At 43.9% G+C, this 18,001-nt stretch overlaps 2 protein-coding genes across 2 annotated transcripts in view; one reads left to right on the forward strand and one right to left on the reverse strand.

Annotated features, from left to right (window-relative positions):
• Positions 1-18,001, reverse strand: part of LOC147333997 (uncharacterized) — a 118,148-nt gene that overhangs the window by 31,220 nt on the left and 68,927 nt on the right. The window lies entirely within an intron of this gene.
• LOC147333999 (uncharacterized) lies at positions 725-13,433 on the forward strand. The gene is made up of 3 exons (XM_086285862.1): positions 725-738; positions 1,833-3,526; positions 13,069-13,433. The coding sequence occupies exons 1-3, from the start codon at positions 725-727 to the stop codon at positions 13,431-13,433; spliced, it is 2,073 nt and encodes a 690-aa protein (XP_086141988.1).

Genomic DNA, 18,001 nt, shown 5'->3' on the forward strand with positions numbered 1-18,001 from the left:
CCTGGCTTTGTGTCCTTTTAGTCCGCATCTGAAACACACTATGTCTGCGTTGCCGGCCCCACGGTCATTCGATTTTTCAAACGTGGAATTGTCGCTCGGTCTTGCACGTGCTTTCATGATGTTGTCATCTGACGCTGCGGCGCGCATTTTCTCTGTGTCTTCAAAGCTTTGCAGTTTAGTTTTAAATTCAGCAAAAGTCACTTCAACTTCACTTTGTGTGACATGGATAGCAAACGGTTTGAACGATTCTGGCAGTCCCTTCAAAACCATTGCTACCAATAGCCCATCACTCAATGTTTCACCAGCATTCCTCAGGGCTGTGATTATTGTCTCTGCTCGTATCACATACTCAGTCACACTCTCACTGCTGGGCTTTTGGAGCGAAGTGAGTTCTGTATACAGGCTAATTATACGAGGTTTTCCTTTACCTGCATAATAGTTTCTTAGAATCCCCAGCGCCTTCCGTCCATCGTCCGCTGCTTCTCGCATAACAAGAGACAAACTTTTGTCATCCAGAAACTGGATCAGCTCCGCGTAGGCCTCTGCATTCTTTGCTCCGTCTTCTTCTCCCTCCACGTCGGTAGGCTGCCTCAAAATAATGTCTCTTAAACCCTGCAAACGAAGGTGGCCCAAAAATTTCGTCTCCCATAGTTCGTAATTCTTTTCGTCTTCTTCAAAAACTAGCCGAGCCCAACGGCTATTTGACTCAGCGGCTCGTCGGCTCATGGCGCTAGCATGGTATGCTAATCCTCACCGAGTGCACAGTACGTCGCGGCGTTTCTCTCGGTGGCAAAAAACAGATGGACGCTTTAGGAAAACTTCTTAGCTTCCTGGGCCCATAACCTGTTGGCAGAGGTATGAAAATGCGCAGTGAAATCTAACGCACATGGCAAACTTCGCCGACGATATTCTAGGGAGGAAAAAATACACATCAGCCATCGGCCATTTTGATGAACGCATACGCCCCCTAGAGCACGCTAACTTTATTAACAGCCACACAAATGCAAAGCACACATCAAACATAAATAGACTATTTCACTGTCTCCATAATTGAGAGCATTTTCTCTTCTTATTTCAACAGGCTGTGTCCCAATTCAGGGGCTGTGTCCCAATTCAGGGGCTGCACGCTTGAAGTACGCATTTTAAGTGCGGTTACGTCACCGCCATGCGACCACGGCTGTCCCAATTCGAAGTGTACTTCAAATGCATACTACAAATGCACCGTTGATTTCCCCAAATATCATGCGTGGTCTGTTGTACGTTTCGTGGTCCCATATATCCCACAATTCACAGCGCGGCGGTGGGTGTGGAGAATTTTGCCGCAAAATACGGCAGAAGGGAGCGGCCGAAGAGGTTTTTGTTTTTTTTCGAAACGTTATGGAAATCATAAAGCGAAGAGTCAGACATTCCAGTTCAGTTTGTACAGTAGACATACAAGGCAAATAAGAGTAACAATATACAGTACAATGAAATAAGAAGGATAAATAAATAAAGGATAAAAAAAGAAAAAAGAAAAAAAGGTGGGGGGATGTGACAGACTTCATAACAACTTTGTACTTGAAAGTTGTGACAGCTCATTCGTTAAACATTTCTGAATGAATTTCAATCAATGATAAACCTCTTTTATTGGAAGTTAATTTAAGAGAGTTTAAGTAATATTCAATATATATATATATATATCCCTGCAAACATTCAGATTAGTGCAGCATAAATTCATTCATGAGGGGAAATTACAGTGAGAACATGTGGAGGCTGTTAGGTGGATAACATGGTGAGTTCAGTGCATTGATGTGACATTGTCCTGAAGGATTTAGTTATTCTTTATGGTCAAGGTCAGGTGTTCGTCAGCCCCCTATCAGAGCCTATATGGATGACCTCACCATTACAACATCATCAGTTCCCGGGTGTAGGTGGATCTTGCAAGGTCTTGAGAGACTCATCTCATGGGCAAGGATGAGTTTTAAACCTTCCAAGTCAAGATCGATGGTACTGAAGAAGGGCAAGGTGACGGACAAGTTCCGGTTCTCAATTTCAGGAACCATTATTCCATCCATAACGGAACAACCAGTTAAGAGCTTGGGGAAACTCTTTGACTCCAGCCTGAAAGACTCTACTGCTATCCAGAAGGCAAATGAGGAGCTGGGAGCGTGGCTTATTAAGGTGGATAAGTCCGGCTTGCCTGGAAGATTTAAAGCCTGGATCTACCAGCATTCCATCCTGCCCCGAATCCTGTGGCCCTTGCTTGTCTATACAGTTCCAATAACTACTGTGGAATCCCTTGAAAGAAAGATCAGTGGCTTTCTTCGTAAGTGGCTGGGACTTCCCCGCAGTCTCACCAGCGCTGCCTTGTATGGGACAAGCAACAGCGTGCAGTTACCCTTCAGTGGTCTCACAGAAGAGTTCAAGGTGGCTCGCACACGAGAAGCCCTACAGTACAGAGATTCTAACGACTGCAAGGTGGCATCAGCAGGCATTGAGGTAAGGACAGGAAGAAAGTGGAAGGCTGAGAAGGCAGTTGAGGTGGCGGAGTCACGCCTAAGGCAGAAAACACTAATGGGGGTCTTAGCAACAGGGGGAGCAGGCTTGGGGTACGTCCCAAAGGCCCAGGTCAGCAGGGCACAGGGAAAGGAGAGACACCAGCTACTCCAGGAAGAGGTCCGAGCAGGTGTGGAGGAGGAGCGAGTAAGCAGAGCTGTAGGCCTTAAGCGGCAGGGAGCATGGACAAGGTGGGAGAGCACCTTGCAGCGCAAGGTCACCTGGGCAAACATCATGCAGGCAGACTTCCACCGGATCCGATTCCTAGTGCAGGCAGTATACGACACTCTGCCAAGCCCAGCAAACCTCCATCTGTGGGGAAAGACCGAGACACCTGCCTGTCCCCTGTGCTCTGGAAGAGGGACCCTAGAACACCTCCTTAGCAGCTGCCCAAGGGCCCTGGCCGATGGTCGGTATCGTTGGCGGCACGACCAGGTGCTCAGAGTAGTTGCTGAAAAGATTGCCTCAGCAATCAGCACCAGCAAGCATCATCATGCTCCGAGGAAGGCAATCTCTTTTATTAAGGCTGGAGAGAAACCCCAGGTGCGCCCACATTTGACAACTGGCCTTCTCAACACAGCCTCTGATTGGCAGCTACAGGCTGACCTGGGTAAACAACTAAAGTTCCCTCAGAACATTGCAAAAACATCACTCCGGTCAGACTTGATAATTATTTCTGAGGCCTCAAAACAGCTGATCATGCTGGAACTCACAGTGCCCTGGGAAGAGCGGATTGAGGAGGCTAATGAAAGGAAACGAGGAAAGTACCAGGAACTAGTGCAAGAGTGCAGGGGAAGGGGCTGGAAGACTTTCTATGAGCCCATAGAAGTGGGTTGTAGGGGCTTTGCAGGACGATCACTCTGCAAAGTCCTAGGCCGGCTGGGCGTGGCTGGGGCAGCCAAGAAGAGGGCCATCCAGGCTGTGAGTGAAGCGGCAGAGAAAGCCACAAGTGGGCTGTGGATTAAGAGGGCTGATCCGTGGGTAGCTACTGGTACGCAAGTCGGGGCCTGATCACCCCCGGCTGGGTCGCCTGGGCGAGGGTGTATGATGTTGTGAGACCCAAAACACCTGATGACCCTAGGATACATCACTGAAGATGCGTACCAGTGCATCCAGGAGATGTGTCTTTATAGTATAGTGAGTTCAGTGCATTGATGTGACATTGTCCTGAAGGATTTAGTTATTCTTTATGATTAAAGAAATTGCACTAATTTATACATATTTATTATAAATAATCCTAATTACACATCTTGCTTCCATGTTTGTATCCTGTGTCACTAATACATTTTATTTTAGTTTTATACTTTGATCAATGACCTGCAGAATCTCCTTATCATATTTACGAACCATGGCTGTTGTGTGTGCCTTCGCTCCCTTTTCACTTGCGCTAGACCCCCAAAATGGCGGATCGGGCCAAAATCCTTTCCACGCCCACACCCGTGACATCACGCTCCAAAGCCCTATACCTTGGCCCAGTATGTTAAGCCAACTGTCACAAACCTGCTGGTCAAAGTGGACTGTGATCTGAAACTTGACAATTAGATCAAAGCAGTGGTAAAAGCTTCTTTCAGCTCAGGCAGCGAGCTAAAATAAAGCCAATTCTTTCACAAAGGCACGTTGACACAGTAATCAATGCCTTTGTTAGCACTCGGTTGGATTACTGTAATGCACTTTATATAGGGGTCAGTGCTTCAAACATCTACAGAGCGTCCAATATCCTGCAGCTTGAAAGTTTGAGCACATTTCCCCTATTTTAGCTTCACTTCACCTGCTGCCCATTTCTTTTTAGGATTCCTTTTAAATTATTTTATTTGCTTTTAAAGCCCTCCATGGCCTAGTCCAATCTTATTTCTCTGAGCTGCTACAGCCGTATATACCCGCCTTTCTCAAGTCAGCTGATCAGCTGTTCCTGAATGTACCCAGGACTGAGCGTAAACGCTTTTTCTGTAGCAGCTCCAAAACTGTGGAACAACATGCCTTTTGAGATAAGACCGACCTCTTCTGTGTTTTTTTTTATTTATTCTATGCTGTTTTAATTTTGATGTATTATGTGTTTTATTTTTTTACTGTTTTGTTTTATTCTATCGTTCTTAACCTATTTGCCAACACCCTTAACGACTTTTACTGCCGTTTTGACGAGCCATCAGGCAGCTTTCACGCCTCCAACGGCCCCAACAATAGAGACACTTTGGAGACATTCCCCCACCTCTCCCCCATCACCACCATCAAACACTTCACCTGCAACACCCCCCTCCTCACCCCACACAAAGGAGGATTTCACACCACCTCCTCCCACCAAACTCTTCATATTCATGAAGCAGATGTGAGGAAGCAGTTTAAGAGTCTGAATGCTCGAAAAGCTCCCGGCCCAGACGGTGTGTCTCCTGCCACCCTCAGACACTGTGTAAACGAGCTGGCCCCAGTGTTTTCTGGCATTTTCAACTCCTCACTGCAGGCATGTCATGTGCCTTCAATATTGATTCAATCAATATTGAATCGGTGTGCAACTTTGCCAAAACAATGTCGGACTCTGTAGTTTTCTCTGGTCCCCTCCCCAATCAGACCAGGAGTGACATGTTTAGCCGCATGTTCTCCGCGGGGGTCTAGGTGTTAAATTGCTGGCTGTCTGAGTGGTGTCCCAGAAACGATGTGGGCTTCATAGATAATTGGCAAACCGTCTGGAGGAAACCTGGTCTTGTTAGGAGAGACGGCATCCATCCCACTTTGGATGGAGCAGCTCTCATTTCTAGAAATATGGACAAATTTATTAAACCCCCCAAAATATGACTATCCAGAGTTGGGACCAGGAAGCAGAGTTGGAGTCTTACACGCCTCTCTGCAGCTTCTCTCCTCCTGCTACCCCCAAAAAACCCATCTCCATAGAGACTGTGTCAGCTTCCAAAAAGACAAAAAACAAACTAAAAACCAGCAACAAACAACTTAAACATAAACAATTACAAAGAAAGAACAATACAGTATCCACATCTGAACCAAAGAGTAAAACAGTGAAATGTGGATTATTAAATATTAGGTCTCTCTCCTCCAAGTCTCTGTTAGTAGATGACTGTGGCGGAGGTGTGGTCCCGGGCGCGTTAGTACATGACTTAATAATTGATCAACAAATTGATTTTCTCTGCCTTACAGAAACCTGGTTGCAGCAGGATGATTATGTTAGTTTAAATGAATCAACACCCCCGAGTCATTCTAACTACCAGAAATCTCGAAGCACAGGCCGAGGGGGCGGTGTGGCAGCAATTTTTCACACCAGCCTATTAATTAATGAAAGACCAAGACAGACTTTTATTCATTCGAAAGCCTGATGCTTAACATTGTCCACCCCAGCTGTGAAACTCAGAAACCAGTCTTACTTGTTATCATCTATCGTCCACCTGGGCCTTACACAGAGTTTCTGTCTGATTTCTCAGACTTTATATCTGGTTTAGTTCTGAGCTCAGATAAAATAATTATTGTGGGTGATTTTAACATCCATGTAGATACTAAAAATGACAGCCTCAACATGGCATTTAATCTGTTATTAGACTCAATTGGTTTCTCTCAAAATGTAAAAGAACCCACCCACCACTTTAATCACACTCTAGATCTTGTTTTAACATATGGCATCGAACCTGAACATTTAACAGTGTTTCCTGAAAACCCACTCCTGTCTGATCATTTCCTGATAACATTTACTTTTACAATAATTGATTACACAGCGGTGAAGAGTAGACTTTATCAAAGTAGATGTCTTTCTGAAAGTGCTGTAACTAAGTTTAAGAATATAATCCACCCACTGTTATCATCTCCAATGCCCTGTACCAACACAGAGCAGAGCAGCTATCTGAACGCTACCCCAACAGAGGTCGATTATCTTGTTAATAATTTCACCTCCTCACTACGTACGACTCTGGATACTGTAGCTCCTGTGAAAACTAAGGTCTCAAATCAGAAGTACCTGACTCCGTGGTATAATTCTCAAACACGTACCCTAAAGCAGATGACTCATAATCTGGAGAGGAAATGGCGTGTCACAAATCTAGAGGATCATCATTTAGCCTGGAGAAATAGTTTGCTGCTTTATAAGAAAGCTGTCTGCAGAGCCAGAACATCTTACTATTCATCACTGATTGAAGAAAATAAGAACAACCCCAGGTTTCTCTTCAGCACTGTAGCCACGCTGACAAAAAGTCAGAGCTCTTTTGAGCCAACCATCCCTTTAACGTTAACTAGTAATGACTTCATGAACTTCTTCACAAATAAAATTTTTTTCATTAGAGAAAAAATTACCAATAATCATCCCACAGATGTAATATTATCTACAGTTACTCTTAGTACCATTGATGTTAAGTTAGACTCTTTTTCTCCAATTGATCTTTCTGAGTTAACTTCAATAATTACTTCCTCCAAACCATCAACGTGTCTTTTAGACCCCATTCCTACAAAACTGCTCAAAGAAGTCCTGCCATTAATTAATTCTTCGATCTTAAATATGATCAACCTATCTCTAATAATCAGCTATGTACCACAGGCCTTCAAGCTGGCTGTAGTTAAACCTTTGCTCAAAAAGCCATCTCTAGACCCAGCAATCTTAGCTAATTATAGGTCAATCTCCAACCTTCCTTTCATATCAAAAATCCTTGAAAGAGTAGTTGTCAAACAGCTAACAGATCATCTGGTGAGGAATGGTTTATTTGAAGAGTTTCAGTCAGGTTTCAGAGCTCAGCACAGCACAGAAACAGCTTTAGTGAAGGTTACAAATGATCTTCTTATGGCCTCTGACAGTGGACTCATCTCTGTGCTTGTCCTGCTAGACCTCAGTGCAGCGTTCGATACTGTTGACTATAATATCCTATTAGAGCGATTAGAACAAGCTGTAGGTATTACAAGTACTGCGCTGCAGTGGTTTGTATCATATCTATCTAATAGACTCCAATTCGTGCATGTAAATGGAGAGTCCTCTTCACACACTGAGGTTAATTATGGAGTTCCACAGGGTTCAGTGCTAGGACCAATTCTGTTTACATTATACATGCTTCCCTTAGGCAGTATCATTAGAAGACATAGCATACATTTTCACTGCTATGCAGATGACACCCAGCTCTATCTGTCCATGAAGCCAAATGACACACACCAATTAGTTAAACTGCAGGAATGTCTTAAAGACATAAAGACCTGGATGGCCGCTAACTTTCTGCTTCTTAATTCAGATAAAACTGAGGTTATTGTACTCTGCCCTAAAAATCTTAGAAATATGGTATCTAACCAGATTCTTACTCTGGATGGCATTACCTTGGCCTCCAGTAACGCTGTGAGGAACCTAGGAGTCATTTTTGACCAGGACATGTCCTTCAACGCACATATTAAACAAATATGTAAGACTGCGTTCTTCCATTTGCGCAACATCTCTAAAATTAGAAATATCCTGTCTCAGAGTGACGCTGAAAAACTAGTTCATGCATTTATTACTTCCAGGCTGGACTACTGTAATTCATTATTATCAGGATGTCCAAAAAACTCACTGAAAAGCCTTCAGCTAATCCAAAATGCTGCAGCAAGAGTCCTGACAGGGACTAGAAAGAGAGAGCATATTTCTCCTGTTTTGGCTTCCCTTCATTGGCTTCCTGTTAAATCCAGAATTGAATTCAAAATCCTGCTCCTCACATACAAGGTCTTAAATAATCAGGCCCCATCTTATCTTAATGACCTTGTAGTACCTGTTGAAATCTCCCAATTCTTTGAATCTTTGGGCTGAAGGAAGGACAGTACTCGGTGTATAAATGCTCAATCAACAATCATTTGTACTTTCAACAATACAGAGCATTTGAAACGTCCGGACGGGAGAGATGCCTTGCAGAGGGTCAGGAGCATGTCTCAAAATGGTAGAAACTTTCACAGACTTTTATAGCTAGTAACAGCCCCCCTCCTTGTCATAAAAGCTGCATCTTCACAGGTTTTTCTAATTCTTAGCGAGACTGGCTCCTGACCTTGCCTCCCTGTCTTTCTGTGTGAAAGTAGGAAGGGGGATAAGGAATGTGGTTTTAATCTCCTCTCCCCAGACACCAAGTCTCCTGCTTACAACCTTCTTCATATGATTCAGCAATAAAACATTTCAAGAAAACAGTGTAAGACATTCACAGCCGATCAAGGATACAGAGTGATGCACACTTTATCTAATGAACTAAGAAATGATTATGTTTCTTTTATTCAAGAGTATAATAAAGACTAAACTACATACATAGCACACCATCAGAACTAGAGGATAATATATGGCCTACAGCTGTTAACCTAATTCACTACATTGACTACTGGTCATAAAATGGCATATGTTTAACTACTAGTCTCAACATACCATATCACCCTATTAGAGCGCTCCGCTCTCACTCTGCAGGCCTACTTGTTGTTCCTAGAGTATTTAAAAGTAGAATGGGAGGGAGAGCCTTCAGTTTTCCGGCCCCTCTTCTGTGGAACCAGCTTCCAGTTTGGATTCGGGAGACAGACACTATCTCTACTTTTAAGATTAGGCTTAAAACTTTCCTTTTTGCTAAAGCATATAGTTAGGGCTGGACCAGGTGACCCTGGATCCTCCCTTAGTTATGCTGCAATAGATGTAGGCTGCCGGGGGATTGCCATGATGCATTGAGTTTTTCCTTTCCAGTCACCTTTCTCACTCACTATGTATTAATAGACCTCTCTGCATTGAATCATATCTGTTATTAACCTCTGTCTCTCTTCCACAGCATGTCTTTATCCTGTCTTCCTTCTCTCACCCCAACCGGTCGCAGCAGATGGCCGCCCTTCCCTGAGCCTGGTTCTGCCGGAGGTTTCTTCCTGTTAAAAGGGAGTTTTTCCTTCCCACTGTTGCCAAAGTGCTTGCTCATAGGGGGTCATATGATTGTTGGGTTTTTCTCTGTATCTATGAAGCGCCTTGAGGCGACTTTTGTTGTGATTTGGCGCTATATAAATAAAATTGAATTGAATTGAATTGCTTCAGTCCTCTACCATAATCCCTGTGCCCAAGAAACCTAGGATCACTGGACTAAATGACTACAGACCCGTGGCTCTGACATCTGTGGTCATGAAGTCATTTGAGCGCCCGGTTCTCTCCTATCTCAAGACCCTCACGGCCCCCCTCCTGGACCCCCTGCAGTTTGCATACAGAGCCAACAGGTCTGTAGATGACGCCATCAACATGGCCCTACACTTCATCCTGCAGCATCTGGACTCCCCAGGAACCTACGCCAGGATCCTGTTTGTGAACTTCAGCTCTGCCTTCAACACCATCCTTCCAGACCATCTCCAAGGCAAGCTTTCCCAGATGAATGTGCCTGATCCCATCTGCCGGTGGATCACTGACTTCCTGATGGACAGGAAGCAGCATGTGAGGCTGGGAAAGAATGTCTCGGACTCCTGGACCATCAGCACCGGCTCCCCTCAGGGCTGTGTTCTTTCTCCTCTGCTCTTCTCCCTGTACACCAACTGCTGCACCTCCACCCACCAGTCTGTCAAGCTAATCAAGTTTGCAGATGACACCACCGTTATTGGACTCATCTCGGGCGGGGATGAGTCTGCCTACAGGATGGAGGTTGAACGTCTGGTGTCCTGGTGCAGCCACAACAACCTGGTGCTGAATGCCGAGAAGACAGTGGAGCACACAGACAGTGGACTCATTCCGCTTCCTGGGTACCACCATCACCCAGGACCTGAAGTGGGAGCCCACCATCACCTCCGTCATTAAGAAAGCCCAGCAGAGGATGTACTTCCTGAGGCTGTTGTAAAGGCTCACCTTCTAGCACATTCACTTCACCAGATGCACCTTGTTTCTTTTCCTCACCTTTGATTGGGTGTGGTGCTTCGCCTTAATCGCACTCACCTGTCACTCGTTATATAAGGACTGCACTCACCTACCCCTCACTCTTTCTTCACTCCCACATGGGGCGGCAGCTGAGGTGAGTTTCTCTTTGAGTCTCCTGAGTTCATGTATCATTTTGAGTTACTTAAATCATACTTTATGTCCTTTTTAGAGAGAGCAGTCCATGTGTGTCTTTCTTTCCTTTATCCGTTATACAATAAAACGACAAAACCTGCAAATGATGACTGCTTATTCTCATTCTAATCCGATGAGCCCATGATGATGACTACTGAAACCCTGAACCTTCCTTCCTCCAAAACATGGTCCTCCGAGCCGGAGTAGCGTTAGCGTCATGGATTCACAGCAGCCATTGACTGAAGATTTGAGACGTTCCGGTCATGATAGTCAACCTCCTGCCCACCTGCAGCAGTATGACGTTCAGTATCCTGGAAGTAGAAGTGCTCGATGTGATACAGAGAGTCAAACAGAATGCCAGCATAGTGACACAGACACACATGGGCTGCAGGATCCTGATGGGGAGTCAGGAAGACAACCAGAGACATCGCCTACTCCTTTACCCACCAATCAAGATGAGGTGATGAGGGAACTCCTGATGACAATGAGGGAGATTAGGCAACTCATGATTCAGTTATCTCCTCCCCATTCTCGCAGTTCCTCCAGATCTTCAATTCACATTGTCTCTGATGAAAGCAAATCCTCTGTTTGCAGTTTACAAGCCATTCCCCAAACACATCAGCAACATGAGCAGTTCCCAGTGATTGATCCAGCAACATGTCAATCACCCTCTCAGCCCCCCCAGGTTAGCCGTCACTCTGGTGCAGTTCTGGCTGCTAGCCCTCCTTTCCCTAATTCAACAATATTAGATGCTGCAGTTCCTTCAAGTGGTTTGCCTAGACCAGTTTTTCCTACACCAGATGAGACTCCTTTTAATTTCCTGGCCACGCCACTGCAAGGTCCCCACCAGATTTCATGTGTTCAACCTGCTGTTCCTCTAGATGAAGACCCCACTCAACCTCTCGTTTGCATTCCAGAACCAAGGCAGCACCCTCCTTTAAAGCAGCAACCAGCTACATTTGATGGTTTGCATGCACAAAAACCTTCGGTACCCATTACTGCTAGTTCTAGTCACCCTGTTAGCACTAGAACACATGTGTATAAACTTGAGGGTCCTTCTTTCCCAGACCTTACCAGAGAAGATGAAATCCAGTATAGGCTGTTACGATTGGCCCTTACTAACCTGCTTGACCCTCATGAGACAGAGCATTTCAAATATCATGTCCTTCTTGATCACCTGAAAGTAGACAAAGCTAAACGGTTAGCTATTTCCTTTTCCTATGCTCCTGACCCATACACTCAAGCCATCAAAGCTCTTGATGAGCGTTATGGGCAACCAAGAGAGCTAGCATTGAAAGAGCTACGGAATATACTTGAGCTTCCTCCTATCAGAGCAGGTGATGGTCGGACTCTGGATTACTTTGCTCTTCGTGTGCAAGCTTTGGTTGGTTTGCTTAGCACTATGGGTGATCAAGGACGGACAGAAGTAAATTGTGGCTCCCATGTCGATCGCCTACTTGAAAAGTTGCCCGCAGAGCATTCCAGTCGCTTCAAACGGCACATTTACAGGGAACAAGGAGATATGATGTATGACTTACCTTTGTTCTCATCCTGGTTGCAAATGGAATGCAAGTGTCAACCAAGAAAGGACAGTCCTGTTTCATCCTTTAACCAGCCACGACCTGCCCATAAGTACACCTCTCCACTCACAACAATATTACATGGGACAAATGCATCCGATCCTGTACAGGCAACACAACCCATCATAATGACTAAGGCAAGATGTGCATATTGCTGCTCACCTGAACACCACATTAGCAAGTGCCCTGAGTTCATTAACAAGACAAAGGATGAGAAAATAAACTGGATAAAGAGAAACAAACGGTGTTGGCGTTGTGCTAGGACTCATCAGGCCGCAAAGTGTGACCTGAGGAAAGCATGTGCCACCTGCATGGAAAGACATCTACAGATCCTATGTGAGGTGAATCAGAGACCTAGAACTGAAACTAATCCTGTAGTGAGGACACTGTACTTTGATAGACCTAGCGATTGTCCCAGTGTACTATTAAAGCTTGTGAAAGTGCTCCTGCGTAATGGCAAAAGAACCCTGGAAACATATGCAATACTTGATGATGGCTCCCAACGTACCATGCTTCTGACATCTGCAGCTAAGCATCTCCACCTAACTGGGAAAGCTGAAAAATTATCACTCAGAACTGTCCATCAAGAAGTTGAAACTATTCAAGGGTCTTGTGTAAGTTTCCAGATTTCTCCCATCGCACATCCAGAGAAAACTTACACAATAATAATAATGCCTTCGCTACAAGTCACTTAGCACTTTCAGACCACACCTACCCCGTATCCTCTCTTCAACGGAGATACAAGCATCTTCAAGGTATCCCATTAACCTTCATTAACAAAGCAGCTCCACTACTGCTCATAGGCTCTGATCATACCCACCTTATTACGCCTATTGCACCAGTTAGACATGGACCATTTGGATCTCCTGCAGCAGTCAAAACCCGCTTAGGATGGACACTCCAAGGTCCAATCACAGACTTCCAACCCCAGAGCAGTTCCACACATGCCCAATGTTTGTTCACATCTTCCAGTTCAGGTTCAGGAGAACCGCTCCAGCACATCCTTGTGTCCGCTGATGGCTCTGAATTCATTCAGCCACCTCATACTCTACCATCAGCATTACCTATGTCGTCACCGGCAGTGCCACTATCACCAGTTCCACCGCCTGTGGCTGCCATTCCGCCAGTGGTCAGGGCGCTGCCTGCTCCTGCATCACCTGGTCCTGCCTCTGCCAAGCCCCGTACATTGCCCCCAGCACCTGCAAAACTGCCCAACGGTCTGCAGGTCTGGGCCTGCCGCTGCATCCCACGCGGTTGGCATTTGGACCTGCTTTGCCGCCACCGCTGGCTACATGGTCGGCCCCCTGAACTGTCTGGCCTGCATTGTCGACCTCTAGGTCGACCCCCTGAACCTATATTAGACCTGTAGCATGTCTCATTCCTCTGCCCCCGCTTTGTGAAAAGGAGCATCTCTAATCCTTTGAACATATTTCTCAGTAGAAATATGGGGGCGGCTGTTGTAAAGGCTCACCTTCTAGCACATTCACTTCACCAGATGCACCTTGTTTCTTTTCCTCACCTTTGATTGGGTGTGGTGCTTCGCCTTAATCGCACTCACCTGTCACTCATTATATAAGGACTGCACTCACCTACCCCTCACTCTTTCTTCACTCCCACATGGGGCGGCAGCTGAGGTGAGTTTCTCTTTGAGTCTCCTGAGTTCATGTATCATTTTGAGTTACTTAAATCATACTTTATGTCCTTTTTAGAGAGAGCAGTCCATGTGTGTCTTTCTTTCCTTTCTCCGTTATACAATAAAACGACAAAACCTGCAAACGATGACTGCTTATTCTCATTCTAATCGGATGAGCCCATAATGATGACTACTGAAACCCTGAACCTTCCTTCCTCCAAAACAGAGGCAGCTGAAGAAATTCAACCTGTCAACACGGACGATGATGCAATTCTACACTGCAATCATCGAGTCCATCCTCACCTCCTCCATCACTGTGTGGTACGCTGGAGCCACTATCAGGGACAAACAGAGACTGCAGCGTGTTGTGCGCTCTGCTGAGAAGGTGATTGGCTGCAGACTCCCATCTCTGCAGGACCTGTACACCTCCAGGACACTGCGGCGTGCAGCTCGGATCTCAGCTGACCCTTCTCACCCTGGACACAGTATGTTTGATCTGCTCCCCTCAGGCAGGAGGCTCCGGTCCATTCGCACCAGAACCTCTCGCCATAAGAACAGTTTCTTCCCCTCTGTTGGACACATGAACAATAACCGTATGACTGTTCCCACCACTAACACATGACCCTACGCTGTGTCACTGCATCATTCCATGTTTGGCACTGATCACCACCTGCACTCATGTATATATCTATCTACTTAGCACTTTTAATTCTTATTCTTGTTTTTTTTCTCATGTCTATTTAAGCGTTATTTATGACAGTATGTTTGCACTAAGCACCGCAGCAATTTCCTTTTTTTTTTTTTTGAATTCAACATTTTTATTTTGCAAATCTTCTCCTTTCCCCCCCTTTACACCAATGAACCTCAAAATGAGACTTCTCCACAATCAAAAATCCAAGGCATATTTTAAAACGTGAACTGATGACAGTCATGATCACATTTTAGTCTCCGCTACAATGAAAACAATGAACGGTGAGAATACACAAGAGGCTGTAGTCACTGTGACCTTTGTAATCCTGAGTGGTCACTTTGATATTGTGAATATTTATTTTTCTGCAATTCACTCACTCTAAACAAATTCCCTGATTCCTTCTTATTGTTTTTGGCAAAATACCTATTGCCATGTTCTAACAAAAATGACAAATCAGCAAATGCACAAAAAGAAATGTGTATGGACACCGAAGATGAAGTACAAAAAACAAGGAACGGTTATTTACAAATGTAACAAGTTAACTGAGTACATAAAGTGTAAAACTGCAAAGCCTTCATATTTATACCCTTACATTTCAACTATATTTGTTTGATGCAAAAAAAACATTCATAAAACCATTCTTATGAGCTTCTGAAAAACTGTTATTGCTCCATTTCAAAAGTGCACAGCTTCAGTTTTGAAAATAAAATACAGACTTTTTTGTTCAGGTACAATTAATATTTTGCTGAAATGTTAGCTTTAACAGAAATTTTTCATGATGACCAAGAGCACGTCAGTTAGAGAGGTAATTTAACTGCAAGTGCCAAAAAGGAAAAAGTTATGCAAATAGTAATAACAACAACAACAACAACAACGCCACAATAAATAGCAGTAATACTTGGAAAGTCAAAGTGATAGAAAACTACTATGAACTAAAGACACCAACTAGTGTAGAAAGAGTGCTACCACAATATCAACAAAAATATAAACTTCTGTTTTTCCACCTTTTTAAGAAGTTATTCCTGAGATGTGTTCAAAAAAATAAAAATAAAAATATAGATTCTGTATAATATCACATTTTCAATCGAACATGCTACACAATTTATATGACAAAGAGCACCCTTTTCAGTAAAAAAAAACAAAAAACAACAACAATAGAACATATGGAAATACAATGGGCACAGACCTAAACTGTGGAAGATGAATGGCAGTTTTGACTGGCAGTCAGCTTTAGGTTGAGCGCCACTCCAGGTCCGGGAGTCATGATCTGACTCCACATGTAATTTAAAGAAGGAAATAGGAACTGTGTATTTGCTACTTTGACTGGTCACAACGTCAGAGGTCAAAGATACTCACAGTGGTCAGCATTTTGTAAACATATTCACATCACCACAGAGCCTTTATCAGAACGCACAAAGAACAGGAAACCTCTCCCCTTCCAAAACAAGGTGTCACACACACAGCATAACACACAGTTTATTCTTTCCAATGATGCTTCCAAAAATATCAATAAGTTTCATACACATTGCAACACAGTTTTACTTGGGGCATGTTGTTGCTTGTCTGCACACTCAAATGACCCATTCACTCCAAGCACCAATAAGTTTAGACTCTGTTATACTGAGTGCAGAGGCAGCAATTTCCTAATGTTGTAAACCTGCTCAACATTTGGCAATAAAACCCTTTCTGATTCTGATTTACTGTATAGCACTTTGGTCCTGTGCTGGGTATTTTAAAGTGCTTTATAAATAAAGATGGTTTGGATTGGATAAAATTAAATACATCTTGTTCTCTTAGACTTTATTATTGTGATCCAGTGGAACTCTTTTCCTGCTCCCTGTTATGGATCTCTGTGACTACAATAAAATTCCCTCCATCCATCACTGAACTGCACTGAAGTAAAACGTCATCCTAAACACTGCAGTACACCAAAGGACACCACTAATAAACACTGATTACACTCTGTTCTTCTTGCAGCAACAATTTTTTCTGCAGGTAACAATTTCCCATGTCACCCATAGCTGCAACTGAGCAGTAAGAATGTATTTGTCTCTATTCAAATGATGATTCAGTGAATTTGAATTATCCTGCAGCAGGAGAATGACCCCAAGCATACAGTCAAAGTCATTAAGAACTATCTTCAGTGTAGAGAAGAACAAGAAGTACTGGAAGTGATAGTACAGCCCACCACAGAACCCTGAACATCATCGAGTGTGTCTGGGTTTACATGAAGAGAGAGAAGGATGTGAGGAAGCTGGTAGGAACAACCTACCTTCAAAAACTGTGTGCAAGTGCACCTAGAAGAATTGATGCTGTTTTGAAGGCAAAAGGTGTTTACACCACTTATTGATTTATCTTTTGTTCATTCACTGCATTTTGTTGATTGATGAAAATATGGTGACTTTCAGCTCGCAGGGCTCAAATAAGAGAACCAATCAGTCATATTTGTAGGTTATTGTTACGCCCCATTCTAGGGGTACAGAAACATAACATAAGGGTTGGAAAGGAAGTGACCCCACCCTGGTTCCAAAAACCATAGTCAGAAGCCAATCTTTGAAGTGAGCGGTGGTTCATTTGTATCTACACTGAAAAACTTTACTCTGGGATGAACAAAGCCCGAAATAACAAGCCCCCCCCCCCCCCCCCCCCCCCCCCCAAAAAAAAGCAACAACAAAAAAAAAACAAGCTAAGTCAGGAAAGGAGGTGCTATCTAAACCCTATGTGAAACATAAACCAAACAAAGGACACATGCTACACCTAACTCCCTAACTGAAATAAACAGGAGAATATTAAGGCAGCTCTCCTCTTCTGCTTCAGTGCTTATTTACAGTTTACTCTTTACAAGTGAAAATGTGTCTACATACTATGTCCAAAGCTCTGTAGGTCTTAAGGATCACACACACGAATGTCACAAAGTTTGGAGGCCAAGGATGGGTCTGCTGCTGCTGTCACCTGCTGCCGCCAACAACTGCTGGTGAGGGATGTTTTAAAAACAGCCACATGATGAGGGGACCAATAACCCACCGCCAGCTCTCCTATCAGGAAGGACCTGTAGATACTTAAAGACATAGCACAGAAACAAACTCTAGACGGCCAGGGCCGTAACAGCTATTGCCAATAACCTTCAACTATTAAAATACATTTTGCTAAAGTGACTTTAATGTCCCCTGTATTAGATCAAAATAAGAGAAAACAGATAACCACTGTTGTGATACCCTTTATCTCTCACCTGGGTTTGTTGGTTTTGTCAAGTCAATTAATACAAAGAAGGACTGGCTTTGTTGAGCTGCCTCAGTTAAATCACTAACACAGGTACACACTTAGCCTGTATTTTTGTAGGAACATTACATTCTGGCAACTTAAGCTCACCATCTGTAAACTTAACATGTGAAGCTCAAGATTACAGAAAACAAACTGAAGCAAAATTAAGAGAAACTCTATATTTGTTTCTTTATCAGTACCTGTGAGAAGACTGTTCATACTGTGTTGTTCTCTCTGCAAAGTTTTCTATCAGTAAATCTCAGAGAGACAAAGTAAACATTTACCGTCAGGTCCCAAGCTACTGCTAAAGATACTGTTAC

Source organism: Aulonocara sp. 'chitande type north' Nkhata Bay, linkage group LG3 (genome assembly GCF_057382095.1).
Source record: "Aulonocara sp. 'chitande type north' Nkhata Bay isolate Kocher_YH1m ecotype deep benthic linkage group LG3, A_spYH_male_GT1.1, whole genome shotgun sequence".
Classification (NCBI taxonomy): Eukaryota; Metazoa; Chordata; class Actinopteri; order Cichliformes; family Cichlidae; genus Aulonocara; species Aulonocara sp. 'chitande type north' Nkhata Bay.